Source organism: Triticum urartu, chromosome 5 (assembly GCF_003073215.2).
Source record: "Triticum urartu cultivar G1812 chromosome 5, Tu2.1, whole genome shotgun sequence".
Lineage (NCBI taxonomy): Eukaryota > Viridiplantae > Streptophyta > Magnoliopsida > Poales > Poaceae > Triticum > Triticum urartu.
Window position 1 is genome coordinate 504,583,842 of NC_053026.1, and position 15,578 is coordinate 504,599,419.

Below are 15,578 nucleotides of genomic sequence, written 5' to 3' on the forward strand. Positions count from 1 at the left end.
ATGTAGGGTGGAGGCCCTGCCGGTGGGGGACGTTGTGTTTGTGGGCAGAGTGCGCGGATCAGGTGCTGGCAAGTGGCCATGGGTTGCCTGTTGAGTGGCCAACACCTCGTCGCGTCGTTATAGCACCTCGGCATGTCAGTGGTAGCATCATGGGTTGCCGGTTGCAAGTTCCAACACGATTCGTCGGTCAACAGTACCATCCCTTTAGACCAAGGTAGCACTTTATTGTTTGGTTCCAGCACGCCGTAAACGTGGTTCCAGCTTTTCGGGCGTTCGCTTCCGGCACCGCCGCTCGGCTGGTTCCAGAAAGAATGATTGCTGGTTGCAGCACCGCGCCAGGCTGGTTCCATCAAGAATAATTGCTGTTTGCAGCATGGTGCTAGACCAGTTCCAGCACCGTGCTAGGCCGCTTCCAGCAGAACCTGTTGTTGGTTGCGGCACCACATCCCATGGCCGTTGCCAACGTTTCCCTATTGAAAACGGGCTCTCTTTTTTTCTGGAGACAAATTGAAAAAGGGTCTGCGCGGCTGTTAGCGTGAACGGGCCAGTTTTGCGCTTCGAGTCGACGTTGGGGAAGCCCAATGCCAATATCCATTTCTGGGCTCCCAAACGGTGGTGCCTTCTCCTTGTTGGAACCCTAGTTCTTGCCTCCCGATCCCATTCTCTCCCCACCTTCCCCTTCCACGGCGACGGCGGCTCCCCTCCGCCGTTCGCCGATCCCCCGCCCCGCTGACTGCTGCTCCCCTTCGGCTCCGTCCTGGTGGTCTGCCATCTGCCGCCGCGGCCCCGCTTCTCGCCCAGGCGCCGGATCTGAGTACGGCGATGGGCCAGGCCCCGTCGCTGTCTGACGACGCGGTGGCGGACGTCCTCCGCCGCCTCGCGCCACGCGACCTCGCAGCGTCCCGCCGCGTCTGCAAGACGTTGCGCCGCGTCGTCGACGGCCACCGCCTGCTGCGCGCGGACCTCCTCCCTCTCAAGCTGGGCGGCATCTTCCTCAACTTCTTCGAACTACGGTCGGCTACGCAGTTCCTTTCCCGCCCCACGACGGGCGCAGCCGTCTCCGGCCGGCTCGGCTACACCTTGGATGCTTGCCATCCAGACTATGATTTTCAGCCTGTTCCCTACGTGCTTGATCATTGCAATGGCCTCCTCTTGCTCCACCACTGCGTGGTCAACCCTGCGACGCAGCAGTGGGCGCCCCTGCCCCCGGCCCCGGACCCGCCCAAACCTGCACCTTCAATCAAGCATTTTTGGAAATCCCGGTACCTCGTGTTTGACCCCATGCTGTCGCCCAACCATTTTGACTTGCTCATAATGCCCGAAATTTCTTTCATGGAAGAATGTGAGGAATTTGAATGGCCACCGTCCACATTGATCCTTCCTGTGTTTTCATCCAAGATTGGTTCATGGGAGAAGAAGACATTTTATGGGGATGGAGAAGCTGCAGGGACGGTACCTGGCTTGGTTGGGGTCAGACTGGATTGCAATGAACGTCAGTCTGTCTACTGGAGAGGATCACTCTATATATGTTGCGAAAACTGTTTTATTTTGAGGTAGTGTATAGTATTACCAACTCGGTCAACTCCTTGAGCACCATATATATGTTATTCTGGTTTTGGTTTTGAGAAATATTTTCCAATTTTTGTTCTTGCAGAATATCACTGTCAGACAACAGTTATCGAGTAATAAGACTGCCAACAAGATTGTCCCTAGACGATTCACAAGGTGATCAACAGTTTTACCTAGGAAAATCAACCAAGGGGATATATTGTGCATCAAGAATCACGTCACATAAGTCCCACCTTCAGGTTTGGTTCCTTAACGACTTGAACGAGTGGGTTTTGAAGCATGACAAAGATATTTTCCCCGTCCAGCCAAATATTGACTATGGCAACCCATGTGATGGACCTTGGATCCTACAACAATTTGACTATGATGAACATGCTGATGAAGATGATTCTGTTGTGGAGGACAACAGGGAAGCAGTGGAAAAGGAGAAATTTGAAGCAATAGTGAAACAAGGGAAATTTGAGTGGGACTCGGATAATGATAATGTACTTGAACCTGGAAGTAGCTGCGGGAGAACTGGTACATGTTTCCTTGGATTCCATCCTTTCAAAGAGGTTGTGTTCGTGACTCTGTGGGACAGAGTGCTAGCCTATCATTTGCCGAGCTCAAAGCTTCAAGATTTAGGCAAGCTTTTTCCAGAATTGTATGTGGATGGGCCCGACACTTACTGGCATACACAGGTACAAGAGTCTTTCCTGTACACTCCCTGCTGGTTAGGGGAACTTCCTGAAAAACTAAACTAGTTGGAAGGTATCCTCCAAGATTAGAATGCTTGTGTGGCAACTATTTGAAGAATGGAACACTTTTGTATTTGTGCACAAAGATTGTTTGTTCCCTGGGAAACTAAATCTAGACATGCATGCATATCTCTGGCTTGATTTGCTTATTTTCACTGTTGTTTTGATCGACTACCACCAATCCTGAGTTTCCTGCATTGACCATGACTAAGAGGGCTGACTAAGAGGGCTTCTTGCCCTTGTCTCTCACCGCAATTATTCATTCATTCATTCATTCATTCAGATGAAGAATGGATTCTTTTGGTGTGAGTCAGCAGAGCTTTTGAGCTTGGTGGCGTTGTATGCTTGAAAGTTGAGTGCCTTGTGACCCTCCTGTTGTGGTGTGCTTGCTGTCTTTGTGAAGAGGGTTTGGTTACCCTGGTTTGACACCTTTGGTGCTGGTTGTGGCTTGTCAGGCTATGATTCCAATTCCTGCACTTATCTAAGGAGGATTCAAGACTGCCATGTCACCGAACGATGTCTCCCCAAACATTGGAATTACCTCCACAAAATATTCTTCATGCACCTGTTTATCTTCTGACCTAACAATCGACGTTAGCATGGCATGTGAAATCTTGATCCCTAAGATCCTAACCTAGCACGACAACATGACTCCGATGGTTTGTCCATAGGTCTCTATACTACCAGAACAATATTACCACCTCACTTCAAATGGAAAAAAGAAGTAAAGAAGAACCACACTACCACCCAGAGTATATATGTTGTATATGTCACTCACGATATATTCAGCCTATATACAGCAGTCAAGGTGATTGATCTCGGCTGTACCAATCAATTCAGTTATCTGTGTCTGTCAGTAATTGCTTGCACCGACCGATTCATGTCAGTGTGTCGAGAGACGATGACGGCCCGCTAGGTGGTGTTGAGAAGCTGATGAGCTGATATGAATCGATGTGGTCCGACTCGGCGGGCGGTGCCCCCTTTGATCGAACGTTTCCTCACTTAGTGGTTGTTCGGATAGCCATGGGTTTACACAAATCAGTTTTATAGCCGATCATTTGCAAGACCGGTTTTACTAAGCGGAGCCGGCTCCCCTGATCCCTGACTTGTAGAAGCGAAGTCAGGAGCGTAACTTAACTGTTCATCCACTGTCCAGCTTCATCGAACCACTCCTCTCAGTCCTCACAGACCAATGTGTATATTGCCTTCGTATACGTGTAACTGCGTACTGCGTGGGTTATTTTGGAGGGAAAATCGTCGAGGTGATCACCCTTGGCGCCAAATCCATTACTTTGGCACTACACCATTGAGATCATGGACATCATGCCGTGAAGAAAAACCAAGAGAGGGACAAATCAATTGGAGATTGAACTCCCACAGGATGAGAGTGTGGAGAGAGATTGAGATTTATTCATGCCTGTAGCTGTAAGAATTATGAAATAAGGGACCTTTTTCTTGAACACAATCGCATGCTTTAATTGCCAGAAGCAAGTCGTCTTAATCCATCTCAGCGAAAGATCTCTGAAGTGCAAGCATTTGAAACTGAAATTGCCGATGGCTCGGGTATTGGACCAACAACTGCTCACGAGTTGGCTAACTGAAGAGTTGGTGGATCATGTACTGGGCCAACAACTGCTCACAAGATCTATTTACGAACTAAGCGCCAAAGGGACCTAATGTATGGTGAAGTGAGTAGAATGATAAAATATTTTTGAAATAGTGGTGCAGAGAAACCATCATTCCACTATGCCTTTCAGCATGACTGCAAAGAACAGATAACAAACATCTTTGGGGCCGATGCCAAAATGATTATTGACTATGCCAATTTTGGTGATGTTGTGAACTTTGACACTACTTAGACCATTCGGACTGTTTGTTGGGTTTAATCATTTCAGAGATGGGACATTTGATTCTTTTCGATGGCTTTTTGAGACATTTCTTTCAGTACATAACCAAAAGCAACCTCGACCTGTATGTAATGATCAAGACACTGCAATGGGAAACACGGTAGAGCATGTATTCCGGAAGTCCAACATGGCCTGTGTACTTTCCACATTATTCAAAGTGCAGTCAAGCATTTATGTAGTCACAAAGACGATGTTGATGAAGAAGAAGAGTTGTCTCTTATTGCAGATTTTAGTGCATGAATGGACGAGTATGAAGATGAGCCAACTTTTGAAGAAGCGTTTTACACTATGAGAGGTAAGGTGGAAAATCAAATTTGGTTTGATTTGATAGCATTTATAAGGTAAAGGAGAAGTGGGCAGAATATTACATGAGAAATGCTTGCAACTTGGGAATGCAGAGCACACAACTATGTGAGAGTCTAAACAATGACCTGAAGCAATATCTGAAGTTGGATTTAGATATCATACGTTTTTTCAAACAGTTCGAAATAGTTGTGGAAGGAAAAAGAGATAATGAGGTAATTTCAGAGTATGAGCCTAGAGAGAGGGCTCAAAATGAAGACAGCCTATTGGTGCAAGCAAGCAAGCTTTAAACTCCTGTTATATTCGAGTGTTCTCAGTCTGAATATGAAAGATATACAGCAATTTGCTTTGAAGTACATGTGAATGTCCAACAAATGAAGAAGAATGCAAAGTTATTGTCAATCGACTCAATCCTTCAGAACAAACAGCTAAATGTAGTTGTGGACAGTTTGAGAGAACAGGAATATTGTGCAGCCATGCTTTGAAAATCCTTGATATGATGAATATTAAGTGCACATTACATATTAAAGCGATGAACTCGAGAAGCGCGGTCAAAATGTGTTCAGGATTGTCATGGAAGAATTGTTGTGGAGAATCCCAAGTTGGAGGCCTTTGAGCGGTACAATTTCTTTTCACACGAATTTGATGAGAGTGGTTTTTTAGCTCCCGTGTTCCCCTACACCCACTATGAACAGTAAATTCAGAATAAATTGAGAACAAATTAGTCGATAATGCACTTGATATCAATGGTAAGCAAGTTGAGGAACTGTTGAATACATGGACACACAATTGTGATGGGATACATGATGCGAGTGGGGCTCCTCAAGGATCAAATGGTCTGTTGAGCATTGTATGCCTGAAGAAAAACAAAGTTGAAAACAAAAGTTCAAAGAGAAAGAAAAATTGGACTGGTAGGCTACGCAAGAGAAGAAAGAACACCCTGGCTAAATCTGGAGCACCAGAAAAAAGAGCTAAATCTAAGGAATTTCCCTAATTGTACCATACAAATAAATTAATTTATGCTACTCTGTTTTAACTTTCTGATTTCTTATACGAGCAGCAAGGGAAAAAGACCAGCACATCACAAGATCAAGTAATAGCTGGAGCACAAGAAAAAACCTCTAAGATATTTCCCTGATTATACACTACATAAGTTTTTGCACATCACAAGATCAACTAATAGCTAAAGAAATTCCTATGAGAAATGAATATACCTTCGAAGAAAATGGATTTTTCATAAGTTACATGGACCTACTGACGATACTCCTTCTCTTACTTTTGTGTTCAAAATCATTTCTAGTACTGAAGTTTCATGCTAACTAACTCTGTCAACAATCCAGAATTCAACTGGTGAAGACATATTGGCTGAAGATATACTTTGGGCACCATGAATTCAGAAATACTGATGCCTGGCGCTCTAGTAGTAGTTCATTTCTTAAGTTGCTTCGTTCAGAAAATGCCACTTGATTCTTCATTGCACCGAGTTGTTTAGAAATGCTGGAGACCTTTTCAGAGTTTTTTGTGTCAAAATTTTAGAGCACATTCAGTCCGGTGAAGTACTAGTTGTTTCATCTCTCATCCGTGTTGTTTACTTTGAGGAGCATTCAGTACTTTGAGGAGCATGCATGTTTGTAAACAACATACCAGCTTCGTTCTCTTTTTCTCTGAAGTTTCAGTTGCATATGCCTCACTCTTTTCCTCTCTGAATTCGTTCTCTGTTTGTTTGAAGTTTTAGTTCACGCATGGGAGCAGAGAATGGAAGTCTGTGTCAGCCCGTCCACACAACTAGCAGAGAATGTAGAGTACATGGGAGCAGGACGTTTGATGTTACTGGACGGTGAATGGAGCAGTTAAGTTACACCCCTAACTTCGCTTCTACAAGTCAGGGGAGCCGGGTCTGAATAATCTATCCTGCTTCCCTGCCTATCAAACTAATGCCACAGCGGTGCCCCCCTCGACGTTGCCTGCATCTGCCATTATATTCATCTAGCAGCGCTGACACCCACTTTCAGATCTCCGACGGCCTTGGCCGCTGTTTACCTCGCGGTTTCATCATCCCTCCCTAGTGCCCACTCCAGTTGTGTCCCGTTCTTGCCTTCTTGGTCAGCATGATGCCTTCTTTGTGAGCTCTTAAACCAAACTATTTTAGATGATAGAACTTTCTCAAAGCTATTTTAGGCATTGTTTTAAATAGCCCGCTATAGCTCCGCTATAGCACGCTATAGCATTTACAAAAGGTATTACGCTAAGAGACATTGGTCCAAACAAATGAATAAACATTTTAAATAGCGCGCTATAGCTCCGCTATAGCACGCTATAGCGTTTAAAAGAGGTTCGCCGCTAAGAGGCTTAGAGCGCTATTTAAAACTATGATTTTAGGTGATAAAACATTCTCAAAACTAAACTTAACCATGTTATTGCTCGACTAGAGTTTCTACCCCTTATCTGATGAATGATTTTATGAAAAATACCTTCATGCATATGATTAAGGCTGCTTATAATCCCCCAATTATGTTACCAGTCACACACATATGATTTTCATACACACTAAATCTTGGGATAGTTCAGCAAATGAGTTCATTGGTTCATGCCCTCCCTCCAGTATATCGCTTTTACTTTGAGTCCTGTTGTACATGGGTACATGGCTGACTGAAGTGCCCAAAAATCATGGAAATGTATTATTAGTTGGTAGATTTTGCGTAGTTGCTTGCTATCTTTAGGAGGTCCTCTTGTATTCATTCCGATTAAGCAGGAAATAAACTGATCCAATCCCCGCTGTAAAAAAGAACTGGTCTAATCCCAGTCTCCTTTCTCGACTCCTCCCTTGCCCCTGAAGCGTGGCTGCCATCAAGGTTACTTACCCTACGGTTATGTCTTGAATATGGTTACGTAGTTCGTAACTCTTGTACTCATTCGAATTAAGTACAGAATAAACAGATGTAATTCCTACTTTAAAAAAATATTGATCGAATCCCAGTCTCCTTTCTCGAGCCCCCCCGCGCCCTTGAAGCATGGCTGCCATCAAGGTGCCATCTCGCCTCTCGAGGTTCAGTTTAGTTATCCTACCACGCTTCATAACACCTCCGCATGATAGATATGAAGTTTAGCATCGATTATTTATCCAACAAATCTCAAGGAGTGCAAAAACAAAGAGAAGTAATCAAAGAAGGGATTGGTGAGATCGTAAGGTTGCGTGTTCCTGATAAGATAGCTGAAGTTGCAACATGCCAGTGAAAAAAAGGTCGAATGTCTACAGGACTGATGCTACATCATTGGCAGTGTAGCTACGCCTTGGGTTGGTGAAGTGGTCTAAGGACCACGCCATCAGAAAAAGGAGGATAAACGGAGTGGAGTTTGACAAACAAGCACCTATGCTTTGTACAAAATAGGATGAATAAGTATTTTCTATTTACATGAAGTATTTCAGTTTTTAGTTTCTACTGATTTCAGCACAACTCAGACCAACTCATATAGTAAACAGAATCAGATTTCTTTGCTTTATAACACCGAGACCAAGTTAAGTAACAGTAAGCAAACAAGTAGACTGGCTCACCGCTTCATATGGTGGGCGCACACAATGATGGTGGGAAACTAGCAGATAGTCGACCAGGAAAGATGATTTTGCTAAACGCAGCAAACAACTCGACCTGCAACGTCTTCAGGTCCACCGAGAAGTATCCAAACTTTGGCTTCTCTTGTGGAGATGTGGTGTACAACGCTTCTATGAGCAGGTATCCCCAGCTACACCGACCAGATTCGCATACTTCACCGTTACCGGCAATTGGATGACTCTCTCCAAGTGCCATTGGTTATTTCTCAAAATGGAATACGCGAGCCAGTATGGGTCATCTTCGTTGTCGCCGTCACAGCCTTTAGTCAGCATCCCGAGCATTCCTTCTGCTGCCTCTAAAATGACAAAACTGTTACTCCGTGGTCGCTCAGGTGGGAGGTCGACAGCAGAGAATTGCATTGCGTGCACATCAAGCACAAGCAACTCATTCCGGAAATGCAAATGCCAGTAGAAGCGTCCGTGGATGAATTGGCGATTAGATAGCCCACACTCATAGTTCACAAATGAAGCAAGCGTAGCATGAGCACTCCATTGGTCATAGGTAAGAACATGCCATTTTCCATCCAAAGAGGAGAAGACCAGAAGTGGCAGATTCATTCTGCATTGCGGCAAGCACACCACCCTAAATGATAAAGGGTCCTTCTCATCCTCGCGGAACCAAGGAAAGCCTCCATATTGAGGAAATCTGGTCTATGGATCATCCCTTTCAGATCGCCAAGGGCGGCGGGCAGCAGGACGTAACGGCGGTGCACGGGGTCGGACACAGGGAGACCCCTGACCAAAAAATCGCCGTAATATGAGTCACACGCCATATTAAGGAGTACGCGTCCGTCAAAGAAGTCAATTTGACTCCAGGAACGGCTGGGGGTGGAGGGGAGAAAGCAGGAGCAGGAGAAGTTGAAGTCGGCGGCGGCGGCGGCGGCTGGGCTGGAACTAAGGGTTTGTGGAACATGCAGATGAGAGGCGACGGGTGGAGGGCGCGAAATCCGCGCAGGAAAGCGTGGTCGGTGATGACGCGGCGGAAGGAGGCGCGGGCGGTGGAGGTGCAGGCGAGGTCGGTAGCAGTGGGGAGGCGGATGAAGATGTTCTCGAGCAGCACTTGCGGTCTATCGGCGATGTACGGTGCCGGCGGTGGTATCTGGTGGGAGCTTGGTGCCGGCGGGCTTTTCTTTCCGCCGCTTGGGCCTATTTAGCACCAAGGGGCCTAATTTCATTGCTAATTCTAATCCCTTAGCATCTTTAATTTTCATTTTGGCAAACTCAAGGTAATATCACGTATACAAATGGAAAAGAAAATATTTTGGGGGCTGCTACGCGTTGGGCGGCAGACCTTTTTGAAAGATCCACCGCCTCGCGAGCCATTGGATCTGACACAATTTGATGAACAAACATTTTCCTCTACTTTGCAACAAGGATCTTGTTGCAAAAAATTTTGCAACGGATGTTGTGTTGTGGAATATTTTTTTGCAACATACGCTGTGTTGCGGGATTTTTTGCAACATAGGTGGTGCTACTTCACCTTTTTCCGCAACGACAATGATGTTGTGGAAGAACTTCTGCAACATAGCTAATGTTGCAGAAAAATGTGCAACTGAAATGACGTGTAGAAGCGTCCCATTGCCTGTGTCGTGCTCATTGCCGCCGACTGCAACAGAGCAGCAGCGCCGCCGCTCCCGCTGTTGCAGAAGCACGCCGGTGAGTCGTGCCTCGCCTGAAAAGTGACTTGAGGTGAGCGAGCCTGTGGTTCCGCGTCGGAGCCTCGCCCTGCCACAATACCCCTTGGAATCCCTTGCAATGGATCAGCGCCGATTTGCAACTTGGATGCACCATCACCTGCTTGCCCCCTTACAACGACGACGACTAGTCCAGCAACGCAGATGAGGTCGGGTGATGGCCAGATGGGCGGTGACGAGATATGGGGGGAAGGAGAGATGGAGATGGTGCTAGAAAGGAAAGGATAAGCAGTACGGTGGAACCTGTGAGGACACGCGTTTGATCAAGGAGGTTGACGTCTCGCTGTTTATCCTCGAGAGAATTCCTTATTTGGCCCTTTCTTAATTTTGCTTCCCTTTTTGGCTTAAAAAACTTCTTTTTTCTCTTTTTGACACTTAAACTTTACTTTGTTCCTTACGTGACACTTTCATCCATTTTTCCATCCAGCGATGTTAAATAGCATGTACAAAGACAATTTTACCCCTAGTGATAGTATGTCGCCAAGAAAGGGAAGAGAAGTAGCGTGAATATGAATGGATGAAAGTGTTACATGTTGAAGATCTCACGTTTAAATATTCATATCCACCACCGCCCAACTAGTCGCGTTGCAGCTTGATCCGCGGGAGCCCGGCATGACGTGCATCCGGTTCCGAGTCCTGACACTAGCCTCTTTCTCCTCCTCTGCTCCTCACCACGCCCGCGACCTGCAGTTGGCTTTTAAAACGCTAGACCAAATGACCCAGGTGCTCACGCACGTACTTGCAAAGCTAGCACAAGAAGTACGCTAGCTAGCACCTCAGTTGATTTTGCCTGGAACAGTGCACTGTGCACGCACGTCTAGCCGACACGTCACAAGTGCGTACGTGGCCGGTAGAAGCTAACTCTTAATCGATCGGATCGATTCGATTTTACTCTCTTAACTATCCTATTGATTTGTGTGTACATGGGTAGTGATGGAGACATTGTTTTGGAACGACTCGATGGAGACAGAAGTAATCAGAAGCTTGTACTCCTTCTTCTTGCAAATTGCAATCAGTTATTCTGTAACACACGTCACAATGCTATTCTTGTCAAAACACACATGGCATAAAATGTGTGCAGCAAATTGAGGCGCAAACCCAGCTCAGTCTAATTTATCATCCATAAAAAAATTTGCGAGAAATCATCCATAAGATTAATCTGAACAAATTTATACACTACAATAGAGGCTGAATGGGTCGTCCTTGTTCCATTCATCATATTATTATTAGTCCCTCGCAATATTTTTTTAGTAGTCATATAACTTTTTTCGTTTATTAATAACCTGGTCACAGACAACACTAGGGGTAAAATAGTCTTTTTAGGCCAGACTTAACGCCATTACTAGCCAAAACTAACGGAAGTGTCACATAGGGAACAAAATAAAGTTTATGTGTCAAAAAAGGAAGAAAGAAGTTTTTTGAGCCAAAAAGGGAAGCAAATTTTAAGAAAGGGCCAAATAAGGACAAATACGTCAAATCACCCTCCCTTTCCTATGTTACCACTTCTCCTTGTTTTGTTTTATTCCGACCACCAAATGCTATATTTCAGCGCATTTTGAGGTTCAAATTCAAGCATGCTTGGCATAGGAGCTTCAAGTATAATGACGAAAAGAAAAAAAAATCTGCCCTTAGACACTAGACAATGAACTCCAAGTCTTGAAATTGCCATCATATAGAGTGTGCAGTCCAAAAACAAAATATGTTGATGTAGAAACATACTCCACAAATAGCACCTGCTACACATTTCCATGATATTTCACTTGCTGCACGGGTTCTTTTAGTACCTGAAACAATTTTTGGTGGATTTTACTGGGGCAAAAGCGCAGACCAAGATGACATACGATCAGTAGTTTACACTTGATTCAAACATGCATATCTGAATTTTATTTGACAGCTCTTGATAAACATAGAAATTGTAAGTCACTCTTTCCGATAGTACATTACATTTGAGTGCCAATAATCCTAACTCTTATGCTCACCTTGGTGGAAAAAAAAATACTAGGCTCATACTCCCTCCGTCCCAAAAAACATGTCCCTCAAACTCATGTATCTAGCAGCTAGATACATCCGTTTGAGGGAAAAACTTTTTCGGACGGAGGGAGTATCAGATAGGCTTCCAGTACTAGCATGCCTAACAACGATTAAATTGGTTGTGTCGGAAAAAATGAAGATTAGGATGTAATCATGCTTGAACCATTGAAGTGTGACTCAAACTCTCCTTGTCCTTCTTAAACCTTAAAGTAACCCTCATCATGAATTACAAAAATGCAAAATAACTTGTTGATGTTGAGACAAAAAGATCTTCAAAAATATGTAAAAAAAAATAGAATTCTTCACAAAAGTTCATGGTGCAGCTTTGGTCAGCAGTCAGGACTCGATCAGGACCTGGATAGAGACTTGGTGGCAACGACTTGGACTTTGAATTTTCAAAGCAATCAGCATCGTGAGGAAGGTTCTTCCACGGCTGCACCACATATGGCTCCTTTCTTTTCTGATGAAATACGTATATGACTGATAAATTCTAGTTATTCTTTTGGAAGTAAATCTGTGGCAATACTATTGAAACTAATAGAATGCCCGTGCGTTGCTACTGGCTTTTGAAATATTTTGATGGAGTTATATAAACATAATGTTACATGTATAGAAAAGATATATAGTAATAATTTGATAATAATTGAAATCCACTGAAATTGCAATGTAAGTTTGTTGAAAGATAATTTGACGATGTATACATAGAGAGCGAGGATCCAACTATGAATCTATTACGAATTAAGATCCGCTTGATGCATTTAATATAGGGTCTATCTAGGACACATCTAGATGTGACTTAGTTATGTCACGTCTAAATTGATGTCCACTTTGTTTGTGGTCTATTTTTTTGTCCTAGTTTTTTTTTGTTTATTGTTGCTGCATTATATATTTGTGGAAGCTTAGATATGACATCCTTAAAAAAACATCTAGATGTCAATTAGACAAACTATTTAATATATTCTCGCACAATATAAAAAATGTTGTCTTTAATTTCATTCACATGATATTTGAGCAAGTATAATAAAAACTTCTTCCTCAACTTATATCCATCTTGTAAAAGCAATGTATCTAGTTAGTATGAATATTTCACGTGTAAGGTCTAAAATGTGCAATGGAGAATACTCATCTTGCAAATCAGACGAATTTCTTTACCGTTTCACAGGAGCATAAAGACAAAAACAAAATAGCCAGACACATCCCTGTAATTTCCTAAATTAATCGTATATCTTGAATATAGTGAAGAAGAAAAAAATTAATGTTTGTATCTTGAATTTTATGAAAATGAGAAATTAAGCCCGGCTGCCCACGGCGGTGACGGGGGTTCTCCTCCCTGGCTTGCATAGGAGGGGTGGTGCGGTGCGACGGCGTGCTCCGGGTGGCGGCCTTAGGTGGCGGCGGCATGGAGTGGGCACCGTGGAGGTCCGGATTGGCAAGGTCAGGCCTGGTGCATGCATGTGTCTCCTGGTATGCTGGCCTGATCCTGGGGTGGTGGCCCTGGAAGGTAGCAGCGGGTGAAGCTCAGGCCACCCGCGGTGGCATGGCATGGTGATGTCCCTGTCCAAAGTGGAACTTCGCCGGTGATCTGCTGGCTTTGGCTCTGGATTAGATCGGATTAGTGACGGTGAAGATCACGCATGTGATGCCTCCCGGTGGCTCTCGCGGTTTGGCAAGGTAGGGTCGCAGCCCTCCCCCGAACTCTAGTGGTGGCACATGTAGGCAATGACCAGTGGCAGTGCTCCTACGGGTGATCGCCGGATCTGGGAGGCCAGATCTGGAGCTTTGAAGGTGGTCTGGCCGATGCACACAATGTCAGATGGATGCTCATGGGACAAGATCCGGGTGAAAACCTTGTCTACGGCCGGTGGTCGGAGCCGGTGAGGGTGACACCCTTGGTGGTTTCCTCCTTGGATGCATCATCGAGGTGAATTTGCCGCCTCCTTCCGCAACCTTAAGGGGAAACCTTTGATAGTCGATCAGATTATGGCGGCACTCAGGTGTCATTCCCCCCGTGTGGGCATCAATTTTGGAGGTTTGCATTGGCTTGAGGGACCAGTGGACGGTTCCAGCGGTGGAGCGGCGTTCCATGTGATGCATCTACGACGTGGAGTCTCGGCGGCATGGTGCGGCAGGGTCTCGGTGATGGATTTGTGATGATGGAAACGCGCAGGAAAGTGGCATTGTCTGGCGTCGTGATGGCGTCGTCGGCAGGCCTTGCAAGGTCGATGCGCCAGTACCTGCTGTGAAGATGGATCGGTGGAAGATGGCGGTGACGGCCTCTGAGAGTGTGTCGGGCTGGTGTGTGCTCCAGACCCAGCAATACGGCTAGGTTGGGGCCTCTGGCTTTGGTGTGAGATCTGTTTGGTATGCGACTTGGACAATCGGCACCCCTTCATCAAGTGGCTAGGGGTAGCGACAGATATTGCCAAGATGGTGGCTTCAGACTTATTGATGTATTACTTTGTAAGGTTTTTGTAAATAATTAATAAAATGACTACATGCATCGCCTAGATGCAGAGGCTGGGGGTCATCCTTCTTTAAAAAAAAAACACTGGATCAACTAATAGTTGGAGCGCCAGAAAAAACATCTCAGGTATTTCCATAATTATACACTACATAAGTTTTTGTACTCTGTTGTAACTTTTGATTTGTTGTACCTGCCGCAAGGAAAAAAGACTAGCACATCACGGGATCAACTGATACCTAGAGAAATTCCTATGAGAAATAATATACCTTCGAAGAAAATGGATTCTTCAGAAGTTACATGGACCTACTGAAGGTAATTCTTCTCTTACTTTTGTATTCAAAATCATTTGTAGCACTGAAGTTTCATGCTAACTACTCCCTCCGTTCTAAAATAGATGACTCAACTTTGTACTAACTTTAGTACAAAGTTAGTATAAAATTGGGTCATCTATTTTGGAACGGAGGGAGTAATTCTGTCAACAACCCAGAATTCAACCGTTGAATACATATTGGCTGAAGATATTCTTTGGGCACCATGAATTCAGAAATACTGATTCCTGGAGCTCTAGTAGTAGTTCATTTCTTAAGTTGCTTCGTTCAGAAAATGCCACTTGTTTCTTCATTGCACCGAGTTGTTTAGAAATGCTGGAGACTTTTTCAGAGTTTTTGTGTCAAAATTTTAGAGTACATTCAGTCCGGTAAAGTGCTAGTTGTTTCATCCGTCATCCTTGCAGTTTACTCATGTTTAAGCCTTCAGTACTTTGAGTAGAATGCATATTTGTTCACACCGAACCAGCTTCGTTTAGTGTAAAAAATTGTACAAGCTTCGTTCTCTTTTCTCTGAAGTTTCAGCTGCACATGCCTCGCTCTTTTTCTCTCTGAATTCGTTCTCTGTTTGTCTGAAGTTTTAGTTCAGCTAACCCGTCCACACAATGCAGAGTACTAGATACAATTAGTAGAATAGAATAGTACGTGGGAGCAGGACGTTTGATGTTACTGGACGGTGAATGGAGCAGTTAAGTTACACTCCTAACTTCGCTTCTACAAGTCAGGGGAGCCGAGTTTCATAATCTGTCCTACCTTTTTTTTGAATTTTCACCCGGGCCGCCCGGGGGGGGGAAGGGGGGGGAGTTCCCCCACCCTGCTATCAGTATCTACAGTGAATGTGCTGGTTAAAGAAGGCCCGAGGCCACCGGATGATTCCCCAAGCATGCAGACCAAGTTTCTACACAGGCCTGGGGGGGGGTAGGAAAGGGCTGCGCGA

General features: G+C 44.7%; 1 protein-coding gene across 1 annotated transcript; it reads left to right on the forward strand.

Annotated features, from left to right (window-relative positions):
• The first annotated feature begins 581 nt into the window (after positions 1-581).
• Positions 582-2,437, forward strand: LOC125556471. The gene is made up of 2 exons (XM_048719200.1): positions 582-1,553; positions 1,655-2,437. The coding sequence occupies exons 1-2, from the start codon at positions 823-825 to the stop codon at positions 2,310-2,312; spliced, it is 1,389 nt and encodes a 462-aa protein (XP_048575157.1). The 5' UTR covers positions 582-822; the 3' UTR covers positions 2,313-2,437.
• Positions 2,438-15,578: the final 13,141 nt, after the last annotated feature.